The sequence below is a fragment of the Rhamphochromis sp. 'chilingali' genome (genome assembly GCF_963969265.1).
Source record: "Rhamphochromis sp. 'chilingali' genome assembly, chromosome: 2".
In the NCBI taxonomy this organism is placed as follows: Eukaryota; Metazoa; Chordata; class Actinopteri; order Cichliformes; family Cichlidae; genus Rhamphochromis; species Rhamphochromis sp. 'chilingali'.
In genome coordinates this window covers 42,237,454-42,258,772 of record NC_137930.1, presented here as the reverse complement: position 1 = coordinate 42,258,772, position 21,319 = coordinate 42,237,454, and the positions used below count along the sequence as shown (strand labels likewise).

General features: G+C 40.5%; 1 protein-coding gene across 1 annotated transcript in view; it reads right to left on the bottom strand.

The window, feature by feature from the left end:
* The window catches only part of aass (aminoadipate-semialdehyde synthase), a 100,027-nt gene that overhangs the window by 22,935 nt on the left and 55,773 nt on the right, over window positions 1–21,319 (bottom strand). The window contains exons 9-13 of the mRNA XM_080874085.1: window positions 16,294–16,442; window positions 13,812–13,934; window positions 2,526–2,637; window positions 2,341–2,400; window positions 2,044–2,111 (exon numbers count right to left, since the gene is read on the bottom strand). Of these exons, the coding sequence (XP_080730211.1) occupies window positions 2,044–2,111; window positions 2,341–2,400; window positions 2,526–2,637; window positions 13,812–13,934; window positions 16,294–16,442 (512 nt within the window). The remainder of the gene's footprint in view (window positions 1–2,043; window positions 2,112–2,340; window positions 2,401–2,525; window positions 2,638–13,811; window positions 13,935–16,293; window positions 16,443–21,319) is intronic.

Here is a 21,319-nt window from a genome sequence, read left to right as displayed (position 1 = left end):
TGGTGTTACCCTTTTCCCTGCGGTGGGGAGAGGCAGACCACCCCGACTCCGCAGCAGCAGGGAGGCCCCACACCCCAGACCGCAGTCGGACGGCCAACTCCTCCTACTAGCCCTCCCGCTCCAGCAGGCCGCAGAGAATGGGGGTGGGAGAAGACTCCAAACCTCCCTCCACCCGCTCATTGTAGTGTTGATGCATATGTGTTCTAAGGTGCAATTAAAACCCAGGAGGGCATGGAGCTACCTGCCAAGGAGCAGCAGGTAAGCGCATAGTCCCTCCTGCTAACCCTCAATGACTAAGTGTATTTAAAATTGAGAGGTGGGCAACGACGTCAGGGGTGAGGTATACACCCTGATGGTGATTTGGACTCCGTGATTGTGCCCACCCCCAAGATCCTATATGTATGTGTAATGAGAGTGTGAATAATGTGAATGTCTAAGTTGTGGGATAAAATTGAGGCAGAGGCAGCCAGAAGGGGACAGGGGGGGGGGGGGGGGGGGGTAGCCTCCTCTGCACCCTGGTGACATACCCCCACTCCAAGGCCCTGCATGTGTGGGTGGTTGTGGAGGAGCGGGAAGAGGGAGGCAGCTGGAGATGGGGAGGGAAGGAAGGGAGGGGCAGGTAACCCCTCCCTGGGGCCAGCTCCCCCGCTGACCCCAGTAGGCACTCCCACCCTCCGCGACCCGCCAGGGAAGGGGGGCCCAGGCCCATCAGACCGGGGCCCAGTGCAGTAGCGCCCCCCGGCTCCACAGAGCCCTGGACAGTCCACCCAACCCCACCACAGAGAAAACTGCACCCACCCCACCAACCACACATCTTCCAGACTACATAAGACGGTAAACGCTCAGGCTGAGATCTTCCTCCACCTCTCCTGTATCTCCCCCTCCTGCAGAGAGTTCCTGAGAGTCACTTACAAATGTTTTACATTTGTAAGTGACTGGCTGGACCCACAGTTTGCTAATAAGCTGCCATAAGTTAACTGCAGATCTGACATGTAATAATAAGAACATGCAATATTAAATAGCTAGATTTGTTGCCTGGGCATGTAAAGTAGATGCTAACATAAACAAGTAAACCTGTCCTCAATGTTAGTCTTCAAACTTACTTAATGTAGCAGATAAGACAAAAAATATTCCAGTACTATTTTCAGACATTGCTGATGTAGAGAAAATGGAGAAAATGTACAAATCTGATGTTATTTGAACGCTGTCTTTTTCCATAGTCACAAGCAATGAACCGTTTTATGTTATTATGTTATGTTATTTGTACTCATTTACTTAAAGACACTTGAAAAAAAATATTGTATTCTTTTAAAATAAATCATCTCTACGAAACTCCTAAGTGCAGTCAAGGTTCCCCTGTTAACAGTGGAATTCTAGCAGTTATATCCTGCCTCCAGTCTTTGTCCTAGCTTTTATTTATGCACAGAAGTAAAACTGGTATTGATTATATCTGTTATATCTGTTGATTACATTTTACATCTGATTACACCTCAAAAGAACCTGTATGTTAACACCAGACAAAACAAGACAGAAAGACTCAGCATAATGAGTGATTGGGTTTTTAGTGTAAAAGAGTAGAAAAGATATGTCTACCACTTGGTGAGTGCATATTCCAGCTTCTGGAGTTAGTTAGCGGAGATGGCCTATTTAGCATGCTAGCTAAGTAAGGTGTTAATGCAGGCACAGCAGACACCAGAAGGCAGCACATAGTAATGGTTTGTTACTATGAACAAAGATCCTCAAACTTCACAAATGACAATTCTAGGAAAGGATTACTTAAGGAATGCAACAGCAGAAACGGCACACTAGAAACCAAGTTAATAACTGAGGTTAACAAGCTCTACAATTTAGAAATTCAGAGCTGGTGAGCTATTGCACCTTTCCTGTAATCGTTAGACATTGTATCTTACTCATAGAATGTTTTAACAGGTTTGATGAACATTTAAAATAAGAATTACATTCAAACGAAGCATTTAAATGCAAATATAACAAACAAACAAACAAACAAACTTACATATTCACAGTTCCTGTCTGAAGACTTACCTTCTTTCTCTAAGTTTTTCAATGTATTCAAACTTTGGAGTAAGTTTTCCGTTAGAGGCGATGACAGCCTTTAGGAATAAATCAGAACATCCAAACCAAACATGAATTTCACTTATTTCCAGAAAGAGTCAAATAAACATCCGTTACATACACATATCTAATCCAAATAAATAAATGTATGTTATCAACCAAAATATTGAATTAGAAAATGAAGTAAAACACTCAACTAAAAATAGCATCATGCCTTTGTAACAAATAAAGTGAGATACTTCTCTCAACCAACATTTCACTACTTACATCTCTGACTTGTGGGCTAAATTCTTCTTCGTCCAATGGTCTGGTTGAATCTGAAGGTAGCTGGTAATGACATATAATTCACAAGGAAACACTATGTGAAACATGTCATAGCCCTCTCCCATACTTGATCAGAAAACACCACCAAATGCACTGGAAAATTGGTGGCATCAAATCAGACGTCTTACCATCTCCCAGATGTAGGGGAAGAGACGGTCACCAAAATACTCTGTGGCTTCGATTGGCAGCTGAGCAGGAAGGTTGTCAATGGAGCACATGAGAATCCCGTTTCCCTCCACGCTGCCGGGACCACAAATAAAACCAAATCAAATGTTAAAATTCAGGCATTTTACTCTTTCAAAAAAAACCAAAAAACAGTAGCACGTATACAATTTGATGGCAGTCTCAAAGAAGTTAGGAGGGGACAACAAAAGGCTGAAAAAGCAAGCAGCACTAAAAAGAAACAGCTTTGCGTCTATTTAGGTTGACTGTCAATAGATCTGTAACATGAGGAGGGTATAAAAAATGTTAATTTTAGTAGATTAACAAGTAAAGATGGGCAGTAAAGATTGTATTAAAAGCATTCATGATTCTGTTATTGGTTGCACATCTGGAAAGGCAACATTAGTGCTGAAATGTATGTAGCAATTTTAGAGAGACATATGCTCCCATCCAGAAGAAACTGTTTTCAGGGAAGGCCTTGCTTATTTCAGAAAGACAATACTTTTGAGTGGGCCCATTTCCATATGGAAGCAAAAAAACCCTGGACATACTGAAGTCAACTTTTAACTTTGGAACATTTAGAAACATAAAACAGAAACTAACAGGGCTATTTTTCTGTATCAACTTGTGTATTGCTTAATTGTAAAACCACTGAAAGGCAAAATTTGTTGATGTTTTCTTTATTTACCTGTTCACCTTTGCAGTTATATTGGGCTCTCAGACAAGTCTTTTTTTTTTTTGACAACTTTATTTATGATTTTCCAATATGACAAAAGTACAGACAAATATAACTCGAATTGCGACTACAAACACTGCCATTGTGAAACCGGTTGAGCCACGCAGTGGCAAACCAGTTGGATGCAGAAAAATGTATAATCTATGGGCACAAACAAAAAAATACTACCATGTGAAACCCAAAAAACAAAACCCACCAAAAAACAAAACAAACAAAAACAGAATAAAATAAATACATAAATAAAAGGGGGGCTGCATTGTGCGCAGTTCTTTTTGGCTTGCTACAGATAGTAGGTGGCTTTAAAGAAAGAAAGAGAAAAAACCCCAAACAGAGATAAAAGCAGTAAATGACAACTTCTCCACATATTCAACAAAGGATGACCAGGTTTTGTAGTATTTACTTTGAGACCCTCTCAAACTGTATCTCAAATACTCTGTCTGCAAGCACCTCATCACCTCTCTCACCCAAGACTTCTGTTATCGGATTAGGATCAATTGTTTTCCCACACACATATTAAAAACTAATTCCCAGAACCGGTTCAAATCAGAGCAGCTCCAGAACATATGGTTAATGTCGGCGGGTGATTGCTTGCACCTCGGACATCTATCATCAGAGGCATTGTATATTTTGGCTAGTTTAGCTTTGGTTAGGTACGCCCGGTAAAGAATTTTAAACTGTATTATACAATGCCGTATACAGATTGAGGATTCATGGATCTTGCTAACACTAAGATCCCATAGGTCGTCTGGGATCTGGAGGTTTAAGTCCAGCTCCCAGGCATTTATGGCTTTGGACACAGAGTCTGCCTTTATATGCTGCAATGTGCTATATATTTGAGAGATGTGACCTCTAGCAATAGATCGAAATTGCAGACAATCCTCAAGTGAATGTGTGTGTGAATGGGTGGATGATTGTGTATAGAGTAAAGCGCTTTGGGGGTACTTAGGACCAAGTAAAGCGCTATACAAATACAGACCATTTACCATTTAAGTGTACAGACATTAGGTAGACTTGGATAAGAAGTGAAGTGTTTAACTGCAAAGCTACGCGCTTGTAAGTATCTAAAGTGAGTCTTTGGGATTCCAAAATCTTTAGACAATGCTTCAAAGGATAAAAATGACCCTTTAACAAACAGATCAGAGAAGCAGATAATTCCTCTGCTGTACCAAACCTTGAACCCTGCATCGCTCAGAGCTGGTAAAAAAAAGATGATTTGACGTAATAGGAGAACGCTGAAACCAGACATTGAGAGAGTTCTTAACCACAGGATTTTTAAAATGAACATTGCGACTGACTGGTAGACCTGAACACATTATTGCAACAGGGGATATGGTGAGATTACCGTCTAGCTCCATAGTGGACCAAGGCGGCCCTCTGCCCTCCCTAAAACCCCGCATCCAGGTGGATAATTTCACAATATTGGCAGCCCAATAATAATACATAAAGTTTGGTAGGGCCAGGCCGCCTTCCGACTTAGAACACTGTAACAAGGATTTACGGATTCTTGGAACTTTTTTGTCCCAAATAAAAGATGATATGAGTCCGTCTAACTGGATGAAAAAGGTTTTAGGAAGAAAAAGGGGTATCATCTGGAAGAGGTACATGAATCGAGGCAAGACTACCATTTTAATCGTGTTGACCCGCCCAGCAAGAGATGGGTAATACTGACCAGTGTGCCAAATCCGATTTTGTTTTCTCTAATAAAGGGATAAAATTTTGTTTAAAAAGATCCTGATAAGCGTCTGTGATTTGAATACCCAAATAGGTGAATGAGGAGTGTTCCAGTCTAAACTGAAAGGCTGAGTAGTCAGCTTCCTTCGCCAGACTGTTAATAGGGAACAGTGTGCTTTTAGCCAGGTTCAATCTGTATGGAAGAAATATAGTATCATCAGAATTCAAATATTTTTAGACATTGGATTTATAACACTGAATTTTTATCCTCCAAATTTCTCTGCAAAAATATTCACCTGCAAAAATTCACCTGCAAAAATTCACCTGCAAAAATTCACCTGCAAAAAATCCACCTGCAAAAATTCAATTGCAAAAGTGATGAACTTGAAAGACCCAAGCCAGAGCAATCAGGATGTGGATGGGGTAAGGTACTGACATGCTACAACTTTATAGTTGTTAAATTCTGGGTACAAGTATACATACCCATCTTGTACATGTTTTTTAATATTATTATTATCCTACCCAATTACATGTTTCTTTTAATCAGAGTATGCTGTTTTAATGACTTTACAATATCACTTACATTGTGTTCCTTACATTTTCCCTAATTGTATGTTATATTAATCCTATATTTCCGTTTTAATATTTCTAATGTTTGCCTTGTTTTCTTCACTGTCTGGTCTGCCTCTGTCTCACCTGTATGGATGCATTTACATCTAAATGTCCCCAACAAAGGATGTTTTAATTCACCACTATTCCAGTGAAACACGAGTCTCCCATCTTCCTCCTACCGGTCTCGAGTTTTTGTTCACCAAAGCACACACCAACTTCATACTGACGGACAGATCACTGCCCTTTTGCCGCCTTGTCTGACCGTGTTTTGTGGCTTTGGTTCACTTCACCTCACTCTTCCCCATTCTTGTCATTAAATCAGGCCGTTCTGCAACCATGGCAGCCATTCACTCTATGGCTTTATTAATGGTGTATTTTACCCCTTCACCAAAGGCCGTTCTTGTTTACAACATTATATTTGCAGTGTTCATCTATCTATCAATATCTGCGGAGTATTTTTTTTTTAACGAGTATCCTATTTTCCAAAGCACAGCATGTAAAGGGTAGCTCGGTTAGCAGGATGCTAGCATGTAGCGCTTAGTGAGACACGCCTCAGACGAGTTGAGCAAAGACCCCGTCTGTGTACTTTATACGTGAGCAACGGATTTAAATAAAATTAACGTTTCAAAAGACAAACTTGAAGATAAAAAACAATATACAGTGGGGCAAAAAAGTATTTAGTCAGCCACCAATTGTGCAAGTTCCCCCACTTAAAATGATGACAAAGGTCAGTAATTTGCACCAGAGGTACACTTCAACTGTGAGAGACAGAATGTGAAAAAAAAATCCATGAATTCACATGGTAGGATTTGTAAAGAATTTATTCGTAAATCAGGGTGGAAAATAAGTATTTGGTCACCTCAAACAAGGAAAATCTCTGGCTCTCACAGACCTGTAACGTCTTCTGTAAGAAGCTTTTCTGTCCCCCACTCGTTACCTGTATGAATGGCACCTGTTTGAACTCATCATCTGTATAAAAGACACCTGTCCACAGCCTCAAACAGTCAGACTCCAAACTCCGCCATGGCCAAGACCAAAGAGCTTTCGAAGGACACCAGGAAAAGTATTGTAGACCTGCACCAGACTGGGAAGAGTGAATCTACAATAGGCAAGCAGCTTGGTGTGAAAAAATCAACTGTGGGAGCAATCATCAGAAAATGGAAGACATACAAGACCACTGATAATCTCCCTCGATCTGGGGCTCCACGCAAGATCTCATCCCGTGGGGTCAAAATGATCATGAGAACGGTGAGCAAAGATCCCAGAACCACACGGGGGGACCTGGTGAATGACCTGCAGAGAGCTGGGACCAAAGTAACAAAGGTCACCATCAGTAACACACTACAACGGCAGGGAATCAAATCCCGCAGTGCCAGACGTGTTCCGCTGCTGAAGCCAGTGCATGTCCAGGCCCGTCTGAAGTTTGCCAGAGAGCACATGGATGATACAGCAGAGGATTGGGAGAATGTCATGTGGTCAGATGAAACCAAAGTAGAACTTTTTGGTATAAACTCAACTCGTCGTGTTTGGAGGAAGAAGAATACTGAGTTGCATCCCAAGAACACCATACCTACTGTGAAGCATGGGGGTGGAAACATCATGCTATGGGGCTGTTTTTCTGCCAAGGGGACAGGACGACTGATCCGTGTTAAGGACAGAATGAATGGGGCCATGTATCATGAGATTTTGAGCCAAAACCTCCTTCCATCAGTGAGAACTTTGAAGATGAAACGAGGCTGGGTCTTCCAACATGACAATGATCCAAAACACACCGCCCGGGCAACAAAGGAGTGGCTCCGTAAGAAGCATTTGAAAGTCCTGGAGTGGCCTAGCCAGTCTCCAGACCTCAACCCCATAGAAAATCTGTGGCGGGAGTTGAAAGTCCGTGTTGCTCGGCGACAGCCCCAAAACATCACTGCTCTCGAGAAGATCTGCATGGAGGAATGGGTCAAAATACCAGCTACTGTGTGTGCAAACCTGGTAAAGACCTATAGTAAACGTTTGACCTCTGTTATTGCCAACAAAGGTTATGTTACAAAGTATTGAGTTGTATTTTTGTTATTGACCAAATACTTATTTTCCACCCTGATTTACGAATAAATTCTTTACAAATCCTACCATGTGGATTCATGGATTTTTTTTCCACATTCTGTCTCTCACAGTTGAAGTGTACCTCTGGTGCAAATTACTGACCTCTGTCATCATTTTAGGTGGGGGAACTTGCACAATCGGTGGCTGACTAAATATTTTTTTGCCCCACTGTACTTACCGGAGAATCGCCAGGGTTTGCCGCTTCCATCTTGCTGCTCCTAAATTCAAAACTGCCTCTGCAGACAGGCAGGGGAGGCGTGGAAATTGTCTTTGAGTTAGTCAAACGTTTTCCTTAGTTCGAGTAGATGATAAAATAAAATAAAAATAAATGGGATTTTAAGTAGGACTAGGCGTTCTGTAATGATCTCTATTTAGGAGAAAAACTTAATCACTCACCTTTAAACAGCTCTCTTTTAGGAGACACACTGCTGGCTAACGGTGTCATGTGATCAAACAGCATAATTTAATTGGCTGAGAGCCGCTCGACTCGATCTAGTGCTGATTGCTCTGGCTTGGATCATTCAAGCTCATCACTTTTGCAGGTGAATTTTTGCAGGTGAATTTTTGCAGGTGAATATTTTTGCAGGGAAATTTGGAGGATAAAAGTTTAGTGTTATAAATTCAATGTCTAAAAATACTTGAATTCTGATGATACTATATTTCTTCCATAAATCTGTAACCAGACAGGCGGCCAAAGGATCCAATGAGGTCCAGAGGTGAAGGAATTGATGCCTCCGGATCTGTAATATACAGAAGGAGATCGTCTGCATACAAGGAGCACTTATGAATAGTGTTTCCCCTAGTGATCCCCCTTATTATGGGGTCTGTTCTCAATGCTGCCGCCAGCGGCTCTATTGACAGATTGAATAGCAGGGGGCTTAAGGAGCATCCCTGGCGGGTGCCTCTATGTAAGGAAAAGTATTCTGAAATAGTGTTATTGGTGCGGACTGAAGACAGGGGTGCTGAGTACAGAGTCCTGATCCATGAAATAAAATTAGAACCGACGCCAAATTTTTTCAAAACGGAGAACAAATATTGCCAATCCACACAGTCAAAAGTCTTCTCGGCATCTAGTGAGACTATTAGTGATCAACTGAATGGTCAGAATATAGGATATTTAACAGCCGTCTGATATTGAAATATGACTGGCGGTTCACTATAAAGCCTGTTTGGTCCTCATGTATAATAGAAGGTACTACCTTCTCAATACAAAGTGCAAGAGCTTTTGTGAGGATCTTATAATCCACATTCAGTAGACTAATGGGGCGATAGGATCCACATTTTTGAGGATCCTTGTCTTTTTTGAGTATTACAGAGATTGTGGCTTGGGACAGAGTTTGTGGCAATGTGCTTGTTGCCTGAATTTCTGAAAAAACCTCAGACAGTAAAGAAACAAACTTGTCGGCAAAGCGTTTATAGAAATCACACAAGAAGCCACCTGGGCCCAGTGCCTTGCCATTTTGCAAAGAATTAACTGCCTGCAATATTTCCGCTGAGGTAATAGGTCTTTCCAGCAGCTCACGTTGGTCTGGGTTAATAGTGGGAGTATCTATGTTCCTCAAGAAGGAAACCAAGTCAGCCTCTGAATAATCAGTGCGGGAAGTAAATGGTAAATGGTAAATGGCCTGCATTTGTATAGCGCTTTTCTAGTCCCTAAGGACCCCAAAGCGCTTCACACTACATTCAGTCATTCACCCATTCACACACACATTCACACACTGGCGATGGCAAGCTACGTTGTAGCCACAGCTGCCCTGGGGCGCACTGACAGAGGCGAGGCTGCCGGACACTGGCGCCACCGGGCCCTCTGACCACCACCAGTAGGCAAACATGGGGTTAGTATCTTGCCAAGGATATTTGGCATGCAGCCAGGAGGCAGCCTGGGATCGAACCACCGACCTTCTGATTAGTGGCTGACCTGCTCTGCCACTTGAGCTACAGCCACCCCAGAGATCCTGATAAAATAGCTTGAAAGCAGCATTAATTCCGTCAGGGTGTGTTACCACCTGACCGGAGTCTAACTGTATGTTGGGTATAGATTGAGCTGTGGCGGATTGACAAAGCTGATGCGAAAGATATCTACTTGCTTTTTCACCATGCTGGTATACATGATGTCTTGATCTAGGTAGGAGCTTCTCAGTTTCTTTAATTGAGAGAGTGTCAAATTCACACTGCAGCAGTACCTTCTGCTTGTATAAATCAGCGGTTGGACAGGTAGCATATTGTGTGTCAATGTTAGCTATGAGCTCCGTCAGCTCCCGAAGCCATTCGTTTCGCTTTTTAGTCTTATAAGACGAAAAAGAAATAATTTGGCCCCGCAGATATGCTTTTAGCGACTCCCAAATTATAGATTTTGAAACATCTGGAGTGTTATTTGTTTCTTTTTTTTTTTTCGTTTTTGTTTTTTTTTGTGTCCCGTTTGGATCTTTAGCCATCAGAATTGTTGTCTTAAGGCATAAGGCCATATTGGTCCATATTGGTCCATTTGATATAATTATGAATTTATTTTATTTTCAGTTGCTACAAACGGGACAGACATGACTGGGGGATAGGACAGGGAGAAAGAATGAAAGAAAGAGAGGGAGAGAAAGAAAACCAAAGGGGAGAAGAGACGGTGAGAAGGGGGGGAAGAAAGAAAAAACAAACAAACAAAAAAACAAAACACCTGGGTCACCTGTATGGAGAAAAAAAACAGAAGAGAAAGCAAACAACAAAGAGCAACATAATAAAAAAAACAGCACCATCACAATAAACTAGCTAGCAGTAGATATCAGTAGATACTAAATAATAAACGATATTGTGCAGCACGCAAGATAGACAGCGCACAATGTGCTTTGAGGCAGCAGCCCAGAAAGCTGTAGTCCGCGTCTGTGAATACCCGTGTGTACACCTGTGTGCATACTTGTGTGGATCAGCATGCTTGCATTCCAAAGGTTTCTCCATGTAACGATCTGCTAGGGAGTGTGGGGAGCCACAGCCCCGTCCTCCAGGGTATGAAGCAGGTATGGAGGAGATCAAAACTCCAGACATCCAGAGGCCCCCAGAACACAAGAGACCAAGGAAGACCAACAGAGGGGCAGCCGCGCCACTGTCCCAGTAAGAGCTGAGGAGAGTCCCAGATGAGGGCTCACTCAGCAGCCGCGGCGCAGAAGCCAGGGGGAGTTGCAGTGACGTGCCCGTGAGCTCCGCCGGCAGCCAGCTGTGCCTGAGTGACCGAGCCCCAGGCCAAGAGGCCGGGGGCACCCCACCTCCGAAGTGGCCCGAGCGAGCCCCAGGCTCCAGGCCCCGATAAGCGGCCGCCAAGGAGTGAGCCGGTGTGTACCTGGACGCCCACCCCCAGACACAAAGAACCACCAACGCACCGACACCTGAGGGAGTCCGCCACTGGCAGGGGAAGTGGTGATGGGTGGAGATAGGCCTCCAAACCTTGGAGGGCCTGAGATGTCCCCAGAGAGGTGGCGTCTGATACCCAACCTGACATATAGACACAGACATACAGGCACACACAGACACAAACATCCATTCCCACCCTCATGCTCTCATATGCACTTACTCCACACTCAACCAACGAGGAGACAGACATAAAGAGACGCTGTACACACGATCACACTCCCCAAGCGTACTCTACGAACCGGGTCTAGGTACCCTTGCCCCTGGAGGGGGGAACTGCACCCAGACCCAGGTAGTGTTACCCTTTTCCCTGCGGTGGGGCGAGGCAGACCGCCCCGACTCCGCAGCAGCAGGGAGGCCCCACACCCCAGACCGCAGTCGGACAGCCAACTACTCCTGTGTTATTTGTTTCTAGAAAAAGCTCGATGTGGTGTACTATGAACTTGCAAAACTCCTCATCTGACAATAATGCTGAGTCAAATTTCCAGAACCGCTGCCTTGCTGATACATTTGGAAATGCGATATCAACCTGCACTGGTGCATGATCAGAAATTACAATTGCATTGTATTTACACATGGTGACCCTTGGGATAAGGAAATTATCCAGACGAAAATAATCAATCCTGGAATACGAATGATGCACAGGGGTGAAGAAGGAATAGTATTTTGCTAAGGGCTCAGTGATGCACAGTGGATCTGAAATGCCATAGTTTTGAAGAAATGTCTACAGCATTTAAATTCTATGTTTATCGTTTATGGACGATTTAAAATCTTCAAATCTACAATTTCACACGTGCTACACCTTAAGTTTTTGCTAATGCAATCATGCTTTTAATAATTTAAAAAATATTTCAGACTGAAAACTAAATCAAATTCAATTTCAATTACATTTTATTTAGCACCAAATCACAACAACAGTTGCTTTAAGGCGCTAAAGGGAGCAGATTTCTTGCAATGCTACTAAATTATCTGCCTGGAGAAAATCAGTCTGCTGTAGAGCTGGGCGATATAAGATTTTTTCATATCACAATATGTTTTTTTGTTTTTTTTTCATTTCAGGCGATAACGATATCTATCACGATATAAGCCAAATAACTATATTTGTAAGATTTAAATGTGCCGTTGCTCACAAGTAAAATGTGAAATAATCAGCAGCGTGTTTTGATTTAAATATTTATTTCCCATAATAAGTTCAACAGGGTAGATGTACTTAAGGAACATGAGACTTTTTCAGATAAATAAAGGCAAATATTGCAAACTACACAAAAGGCAGCCACTAAAGCGTTTAAGTTTCAAAATAGAACAAACGAAACAGGCTACTAAATTTTCAATTCAACTTAGAAACAAAATATTAATTCAAAAAATAAATCTTAGTTTGTTTTACAGAAGAACAGACAAAATTGACTAACTTTTGTCAATATCAAATAAACTGAGAACTAAAAGGAAATTCTCGATCTCTCCTTGTTGCATAGCTTAGCTTTTCAAACAGTTTTAACAGTTACTTTAGTCTGACAAAAGCCGAATGACGAATTAGCGCTTCCAGTCAGAGATTGAGCATGCACCGGTTTATTGTATTTCCAGACTTGCTTTTGGCACAATTTACAGTGCCAAAACACTGGCTGTTGTGAAATCCGTGGTAGCTGTTTTTTGTTGGTTCATCTTCCTTGAGAGCAGGGAGTGTGGGGGCATTTCTCCTTATTTTTATTTTCCTTATGTTGCACGCCGGTTTTCCCTGGGCTGGGGTGTAACAAACGTTAACTAGTAATGACGTCATGAACTTCTTCACAAATAAAATTTTAATCATTAAAGAAAAAATTACCAATAATCATCCCACAGATGTAATATTATCTACAGCTACTCTTAGTATCATTGATGTTAAGTTACTCTTTTTCTCCAATTGATCTTTCTGAGTTAACTTCAATAATTACTTCCTCCAAACCATCAACGTGTTTTTTAGATCCCTTTAAACAGCTGCTGTGATTTGCGGTCTCTTATTTTGCACCTTGTTCATTGAAAAACCTTCAGAGCACTTTAACAGAACAGAACTGAATAGCCCTTTATTGTCAATGTACAAAGAAATTATTGGTGATCCAGACCAACTGTGCAGGAGTAAAATATAAATAGCCAGCAGCTGCTTGTCTTTGTCTCCCTGGGGTATTCAGAGCTCTAATAAAGACTGTTGTAACTGAAGACTGTTATTCATAAACTAGACTTTGTATTTGTATTATTTTGTTTTATGTGTTTTAATGTTGTATTTGATTTTTAACTTGTAACACTGTAATAATATGCCTTCCTCGCCAAGTCTCCCTTGATGTTAATCTCAAGGGATCCCTGATTAAATAAAATAAATAAATATGAGGTCTTTAGGATAAAATAAGAAAGGAGTTTTTAAAAGCCAACTCAAGTAATAAATGCATGAACCAGTTTTTCTACATCACTCTGAGATAGGATGTTAGCATGTTTTATCCATGTCCAAATGCAAGTAAACAGTCCTACAGATTTGGATAATATGTGCATTGAAAGACCTATCCTGGTCAAAAATGACTCCAACATTCCTCACACAAAGGTCTAGCAGGATACGAATGGTGAGTTATGTTAATAAACAAAGCTGAACAGAAGAATATACAGAAATCATAAAAGATGCTGCTTGATGTAAAAATTGGAGTCGTTGCCTCAATTCTGAAACCCTGATCCAAACAGAAACACAGTTGATGCTGGCACAAAGGCAAATCATGAACCGTTTGCTCTATACCTGTCATGATCAATATGCTGGTCAGCGTCATAGATGCAGAAAGGCTTATCAATGGTGGTGCATTCATTCATGAACTCTATAGAGCCTCCAGTGTCAGCAGATATGTCGCAGATGGCCAGCAGCCTGCAGGAAGACAGAAAAGAAAACACTTATGAGGGTATAGCAGGCTGTGGGGTAAGGTGATCCAAACGGGTATGTCCTACAGGGAGGAGGCCCCAGCACAGACCCGGGACACGCTGAAGAGATCTATTGGCTGGCCTGGGAAAGGTTTAATGTTTCCTCAGATAAGTGGGGTGCCTCTGCCAACTATAGATAAGCAGAAAAAAATGGCTGGATGATTTGTTTTATTATTTTAGATGTTAATTTTATTGAAGATGTCATGAGAAGTCATGAATCACAATGCTTTTGTTTGTTTTTCAGATGTTATTTTGCCATATTTTAGTAATACGTGAACAGCTTTTGTAGTAACATGTTTTCATATTTATTCTCATATTTAACATCTCAAAAAGTTGATTCAGTTCATCTACACGTAGCGTTTTCAGTGGCAAAAAATGTTTCATCGCTCATCCACATGACTTCTTTGGTCTCAGCTGATTGCAGGTTTCCCCAACCTTATAAACAGTATATTTGCATAATGACTAAAACTAGCACCACTGAAGAACAATGAGGTCAGTTTCTTGATCATTAATATACAAAATGTCATGACCATTGATCAACAATTACTGATCAAAGACAAAAACATTATCATCCTTCTGGCAGACAAGGGTAGGTACACGGTTTTGCTAAACCAGAAACTATCATGAGAAAATTTTCTTGCTGCTCGGTTACAAAAATACTTGAAACAAGACCAGGAAGTGACTAAAGGAAGAGGGTGATAGATTGTCTGAAGCAGTTAGAACAAGACAATACTACTGACCGGATGTCATTTTTTAATTAATTTATTTTATTTTTATTTTTTCTTTTATTTGGTTTTTATTTATATATAATGTATTTTTATTATTTAGTTCCAATGATACAAAAGTCTTGTGTGATGTTACGTCTGTCTCATTTATGTTCCAGTCACTGAAGCAGGGGAGGCAGTTCACAAGAGATTACAGGATGACCCCAACCTCAACAATAGGACTCCTCTCAGCACCGACCAAGTGTGTTTGCTCTTGGAACTCTGACTTCATTCCACATATTTCACAATAGTTAGTACTACAGACTAAAACATGGGTGGGCCTTTGGCTCCCCAGTTTTACCCATTGTAGCCAACTTTTACATGGAAGAATTGGAAAAGAGTGCTCTGTTATCCTACCCTGGAACACCACCAAGTCATTGGTTCAGGTATCATTATCATTTCATTATCATTTTTATTTATGAACTGAACAGAAACAGAAATACAAAATAAATAGTACCAAATAACTTATAATTTATAATATTAATACCAAATAATGGTCATACTGTATTAAATGCCAGTGAACACAAATGTGTTTTAGATGTGTCATCTGTAGGGGGACATTATTCCACAGTTTAGGCACTACAAACCCAAATGCTCGATTGCCTCTGTGAACGAGCCTACACCTTGGTATGGCTAAAAGCAAAAGATCATTTGAACTAAGAGATCTAGAAGTCGGATAAGGCTTCAACAGGTAAGACAAATACCCAGTAGCCTGTCCATTTGGAGCTTAGTAGGTCAACAATAAAATTTTAAAACCAATTCTGAAGTGAACAGGGAGCCAGTGAAGAGAGAGAGAGAGAGGCAAGCACTGGTGAAATATGTTCATGTCTTTTAGTTCACATCAGAAGACGAGCTGCAGCATTCTGGACCAACTGCAGTCTTGGATGGGAGGTCTGACTAACTCCAATATATAAGAAGTTACAATAGTCCAGCTGGGATCTAATAAAAAGGTAAAGGTATGTGGATGACACCTGAGTGAAAATCAAATCTCAGGACATACCACAATTCACTGATCACATTAACTGTGGACCAACTGCTTCCTAAGCAAAAACCCTTAGTGATTTCTCATCTGTCAGGAGTATTAGAACAGCTGAGACATATTTTCTCTAAACACCACGTCAGTCAGCTGAAACTGAAGAAGTCACTTGGATGACTGACGAAACCTTTCTCCCACTGAAAACGCTACCTCCAGATGATTTTCTTTTAAGATTTCCTTACCTGGATGATTGAACATCAAGACATTTTTCTTCTTTGTTATTGAAGAATGTGATAACTGGTTTGAAATGCGTTTGTTATTGTTTTTCATTAAACGGTTTTCAAATGTAACTTCAAACCTGAGTGCTTCTTAGTGTTAGACCAGTTGGTTAGTCTAATTTTTTTTTCTTGTTTAGTCAACTAAGAAATTAGTCGCCAGGAATATCCCTAAAAGATAAACATGCAATCGCTGTTGAGATGCAGTAGCTACCACCACAGTACTTTTATTCATTCAGTAGAAAAAGATTTCCAGCCTGTATTTGTGATTTTCCTGTGCTGCGTTCTTACTTGTGAGGAAGCTTAGGTGATCCCTCGTTGTATGCAGATGAGGATTTTTGTGGTCTCATGAGCATCTGAGCGTCCAGTCGCCTGAGGAGTCGAGGAGTGTGGGGGTCCCAATAAATACCATTGATCAGACAGGTTGTATAGGGTGCTACCTATAGTCAGGAAGAAACCACGGTCCAGTCATTCACTATGTGTTGAACTACAGTGTGTCAGCCATTCAGTAGTGCTTTTGAAATCTCAACTGTAATTTAAATCTACAACTACAATTCTGAAAAAGTTGGAATGGTGTGTAAAATACATATTACACATTTTCTACAACACAAAACAAAAAAATATAATACCCTGAACTGCATTAAATAATACACCAACAATAAACAGTAAGTCTCTCTCTTCTAAGTCCCTGCGAGTAAACAGTTTTATAATTGATAAATTTTTATGTATTTATTTATTTTTGCCGCCTGTCCCATTTGGTTCTTTTGCCATCAGAATTATTGTCTGAAGGCCAAAAAAGACGCCCAACAGATTTACTTTACCAAGTGGACCATCCTGGCCTTGCCGTATTGGTCCATTTGATTGACCTTTGTTTTTATTGTTTATTTATTTTTATTTTATTTTCACTTGTTACATACGGGGAAGACATGACTGGGGGAAAGGAAAGGGAGAAAGAATGAGAGGGAGGGAAAGAAAAACAGCGGGGAAGAGGAGCGGTGATAAAGAAAAGAAAATTGATCAATATACTGATTTAATTTGAGTTAAGGACCTGGTTATACTACAATGGGTATGTTAGTTTATATTCACGTGCAACTCATTTTTAGTATCTTGCCCAAGAATAGTTTGCCTGGGATCAAACTATCAACCTAACAATTGGTAGATGACCTGCTCCACCTTTATAGCCACAACCTGAACAGAAAGGGTGGACAATAAGTTAGTTCCACACCCGTGGAGGCCAAAAACTCAAAAATGTTCTGTGCTAGGACCAGTTCTGTTTCTGTACAACTGCTTCCTTTACACACTATCATTCAAAGGCATAGCAAATATTTTCATTGCTATGCAGATGAAATCCAGCTTTATTGATCCATGAAGCCAGATGACACACATCAATTAGGTAAACTGCAGGCATGTCCTGGATGGGACCTGAATGACCTCTAATTTCCTGCTACTAAATTCATACAAACTGAAGTTATTGTATTTGACTTTAAAACATGTTGTATGACTACTTTAGGCTTGGTGTTTGATCACAACTGTTTTAATTTCATGTCACCTGTTATTTGACTGCTACCTAATGTGGAGATCAGGGAAATATTTTACTGCTACTATTCATAACCATCATTACCATTACATTAATTATCATTTCATCAAAGCATTTATTCAATAGATTACACATGTTCTTAGTTAAGATTATTACACCTATCACAGAGAGCTTCTGTCTGGTAAAAGGTCAGAAGCGTCAACGGGCGGGGTGAGGCCGAGTGCATTTTGAGGTCGAGACACACACACACACACACAAACAGTAGTTAGACTCATGTTTAGATAAGAGTTCAAATAATAGTTTGCAAAACCTTTTAACTGTAAGATTATGTCTGCCTAAGGGACAGTTTGTTCCAGGAGATAAGCAAGAGTTAGAAGATTAATAGGAAGCACCTGGCCTCGAGACGGATAAGATGTCCTTTTAAATGTGTCAAAAGTCGTCAACAGAACATTTGTGGTTTTTAAACTTGTGCATGTATTGTATCTGCTTTGACACATGAGGGGGCGTCATAAATAATACCCTGATGTTATAAAAACAACTGCTTGTGTATTATTGGGCGGAGATCAATGCTGTCTGTGTGCAATGTTCATCTCCCCACGTGTGTGTTCATTAAAATCATTGTTTGACTGACTCTCCTGGACCAATTGTTGTTTTTTGTGCTCACCCTCAATATTTGAACCCGTAACACTAACTTGAGCATTGTGCCTCACGTTAGGGAGTGTGTAGTTTAGTTTTTTTGTCCGATAACTTTGGAGAAACTTAGGCACCATTTTTACTGGCCTACTATGCCTAAAGATGTGGAATAATTTTGCTGCCACTCCAATTTTAAAGCATAGAGGAAATCTGGCTTTCCCAGTCGGAGCGCCCAGACTTCAGAATAACTTGCCACTTCAGAGTCTATACAGTCTTTCAAATTGCATATTAAAACTCACTTTTAATTCAAGTTCAGTTTGAGTACCATCAGGCTTGTTTTATCTTTGTTTGCTTTGTTTACATGTTAAATATATTGTCATTGCCTCATCATGTCTCATTTTTCTGTATTTGCTTTTCTATTGTGTTTTCTTGTTCATTAAGTAATTGTGAAGCTTTGGAAAAAGGATGGTATTAGTTATACTAAAATAAAGAAAATATTAAAAACAGCATTAATTGTGAAAGATTAAAATGGTAACTATGTGCATTTTAAAACTGACCTCACATATGCTTTTTGTTTTCTCAAATTAGTACTCCACACTATGGACTGTTCTCAGTCCAGCTATGGTTCCCCTACTGCTCTGCACACACAGCAACCTGCCACAGCTCAATATTCCATCTGCTACACGTTCAGCCTCCAAAAATTATTCATCTTTTATCTAACTATCGTCCACTAGTCACTATGGTATTGACAACTGATCGCTAATATGGATAAATATTGGATAATTACTAATAGATAAACACCTCTCATAACCAATATTATTCATTCCTCCCTGAACACTGGGATTGTTCCTGAAGCACTGAAAAAGGCTTCTGTTATTCCAACTCTCAAAAAGCCTGGTGCAGACCCCAATAACTTTGATAATCTTCGCCCTATATCAAATCTCCCCTTTATTTCAAAAATTCTTGAAAAAGTTGTCGCCGCCCAGCTTCATTTACATCTCAATGACCATAATCTCTATGAACAATTTCAATCTGGTTTCCGCCCCAATCATAGCACAGAAACTGCTCTGTTAAGGATTACCAATGACCTTCTGATGGCAGCTGATTCTGGTCTCCTATCCATTCTCATCCTTCTTGATCTTAGTGCGGCATTTGATACCATTTCTCACAATATTCTCCTGAACCGGTTAGCTTCCATCGGTATTAGTCATACCCCACTTACCTGGTTTACCTCCTATCTCTCAGACCGCACTCAGTTTATCCAACTTAAATCCCATTCTTCAACTCTCTATCCTGTTTCTGCTGGTGTGCCCCAGGGTTCAGTATTGGGGCCTCTTTTATTCATTATTTATATGCTTCCTCTTGGTTATATATTCCGAAAATATAATATAAATTTTCACTGTTATGCCGATGACACCCAGCTCTACCTTTCCTCTAAACCCAATTCATCCCTCCCACCTACCTCCCTCTCAGACTGTCTTATTGAGATTAGATCTTGGTTCTCCTCCAATTTCCTCAAACTTAACAGTAATAAAACTGAAGTTTTACTTGTTGGTACACCATCTATCTTAACCAAATCCCACAGCTTTTCCATTAACGTTGAAAATTCTCCCACCCTTCCCTCCCCTCAGGTTAAGAGTTTGGGTATCATACTTGATAATACTCTTTCATTCCAGTCTCACATTAATTACATAACACGGTCTGCTTACTTCCATTTACGTAATATTCACCGACTCCGTCCCTTCCTCACTCCCCATGCTGCTGCCATCCTTGTCCATAGTCTTATTACGTCCCGTATTGATTACTGTAATTCCCTCCTATTTGGTCTCCCTAAAAAGTCCCTTCATAAACTTCAACTTCTTCAAAATTCTGCAGCTCGGGTCATAACTTACACTCCGTTAAGTGCTCATATTACCCCAGTTCTTCAGCAGCTTCACTGGTTGCCCATAGAAGCCAGGATAAATTTTAAAATCTTACTTCTTACATACAAGTGTATCCATAAATCTGCTCCTTCATATTTGTGTGACCTACTCCATATCACCACTGTTTCCCGCCCTCTCAGATCATCATCTGCTATTCATCTTACTGTTCCGTCCTCACACCTTATTACTATGGGGAACAGAGCTTTCAGTCGCTCTGCTCCTCGGCTCTGGAACGCTCTTCCTCCTGCACTAAGAAATATTGACTCCCTCTCCATATTCAAGACACAGCTCAAAACACATCTGTTTAAACTGGCTTATTCGCTTTAATGCTGATTTTATTTGTTGTCACGCTCTGTTTTGTAATTTTAACTTATTTTATGTATTTTATGACTATTGTTCCTTTTATTAATTGTGTTTTTTTTTGTAAGGTGACCTTGGGTTTCTGAAAGGCGCCCTCAAATAAAATGTATTATTATTATTATTATTATTAATGTCAATGTGTGTGCTGGTCAGGCTGACATTTATGATAACCGTATAATATTTTAGTGTTGTTGAAACGTGTTACAATGGAAAAATTAACTCTTGACCTCTTAACTCTGAACTCCTACAGGGGCTATGACACCAATAGAGTAAATTCACAGACTCCGCCCCCAGCACCATAGGCTTCAATCGAAGCTGAAGTGAAGCCGTTTCAAAACATTTTGCTCTACATATTTGAGTTGTTTGCTATGCTAGGCAAGTCATTTTTTCAAAGATTGTTTCAATTATTATTATTATCTTTTACTTCTGTGGCTCTTTGGAGTTGAGACAAAGCTGTGTGAAAGGCATTAGCCATGTTGCTCGGCGATAGCATAATATTCTGTTTTAGCTAGCTGAAAGGTATTGTTTGCAGGCAAATACCACAGCCTTGAAAAAAAAGCTTGCATGTGAATTTTCAGTCAAATTTTTGGTCAAATACACCTAAAACAATGTCTAGAATGTGAAATGTTGGTATAATGGTGCTACTTGAAGCCTGAAAATGATCTCCCATAAAAAAAAAAAACCGCGCAAACAGCAGTAGCAGATGTCCTGACTGGGTTCTACGTTAGCATTTAGATTCCTCCAGAGTTTTGTGCACACGGTTTAGGTAAAAATGAAAAAGGTTGAGGCTTTACATTTAGTTCAGTATTACCTGTTGCCTGTGTCCTTGTCTTTTGGGAAAATACTTTACACAAGTAATGGCTCA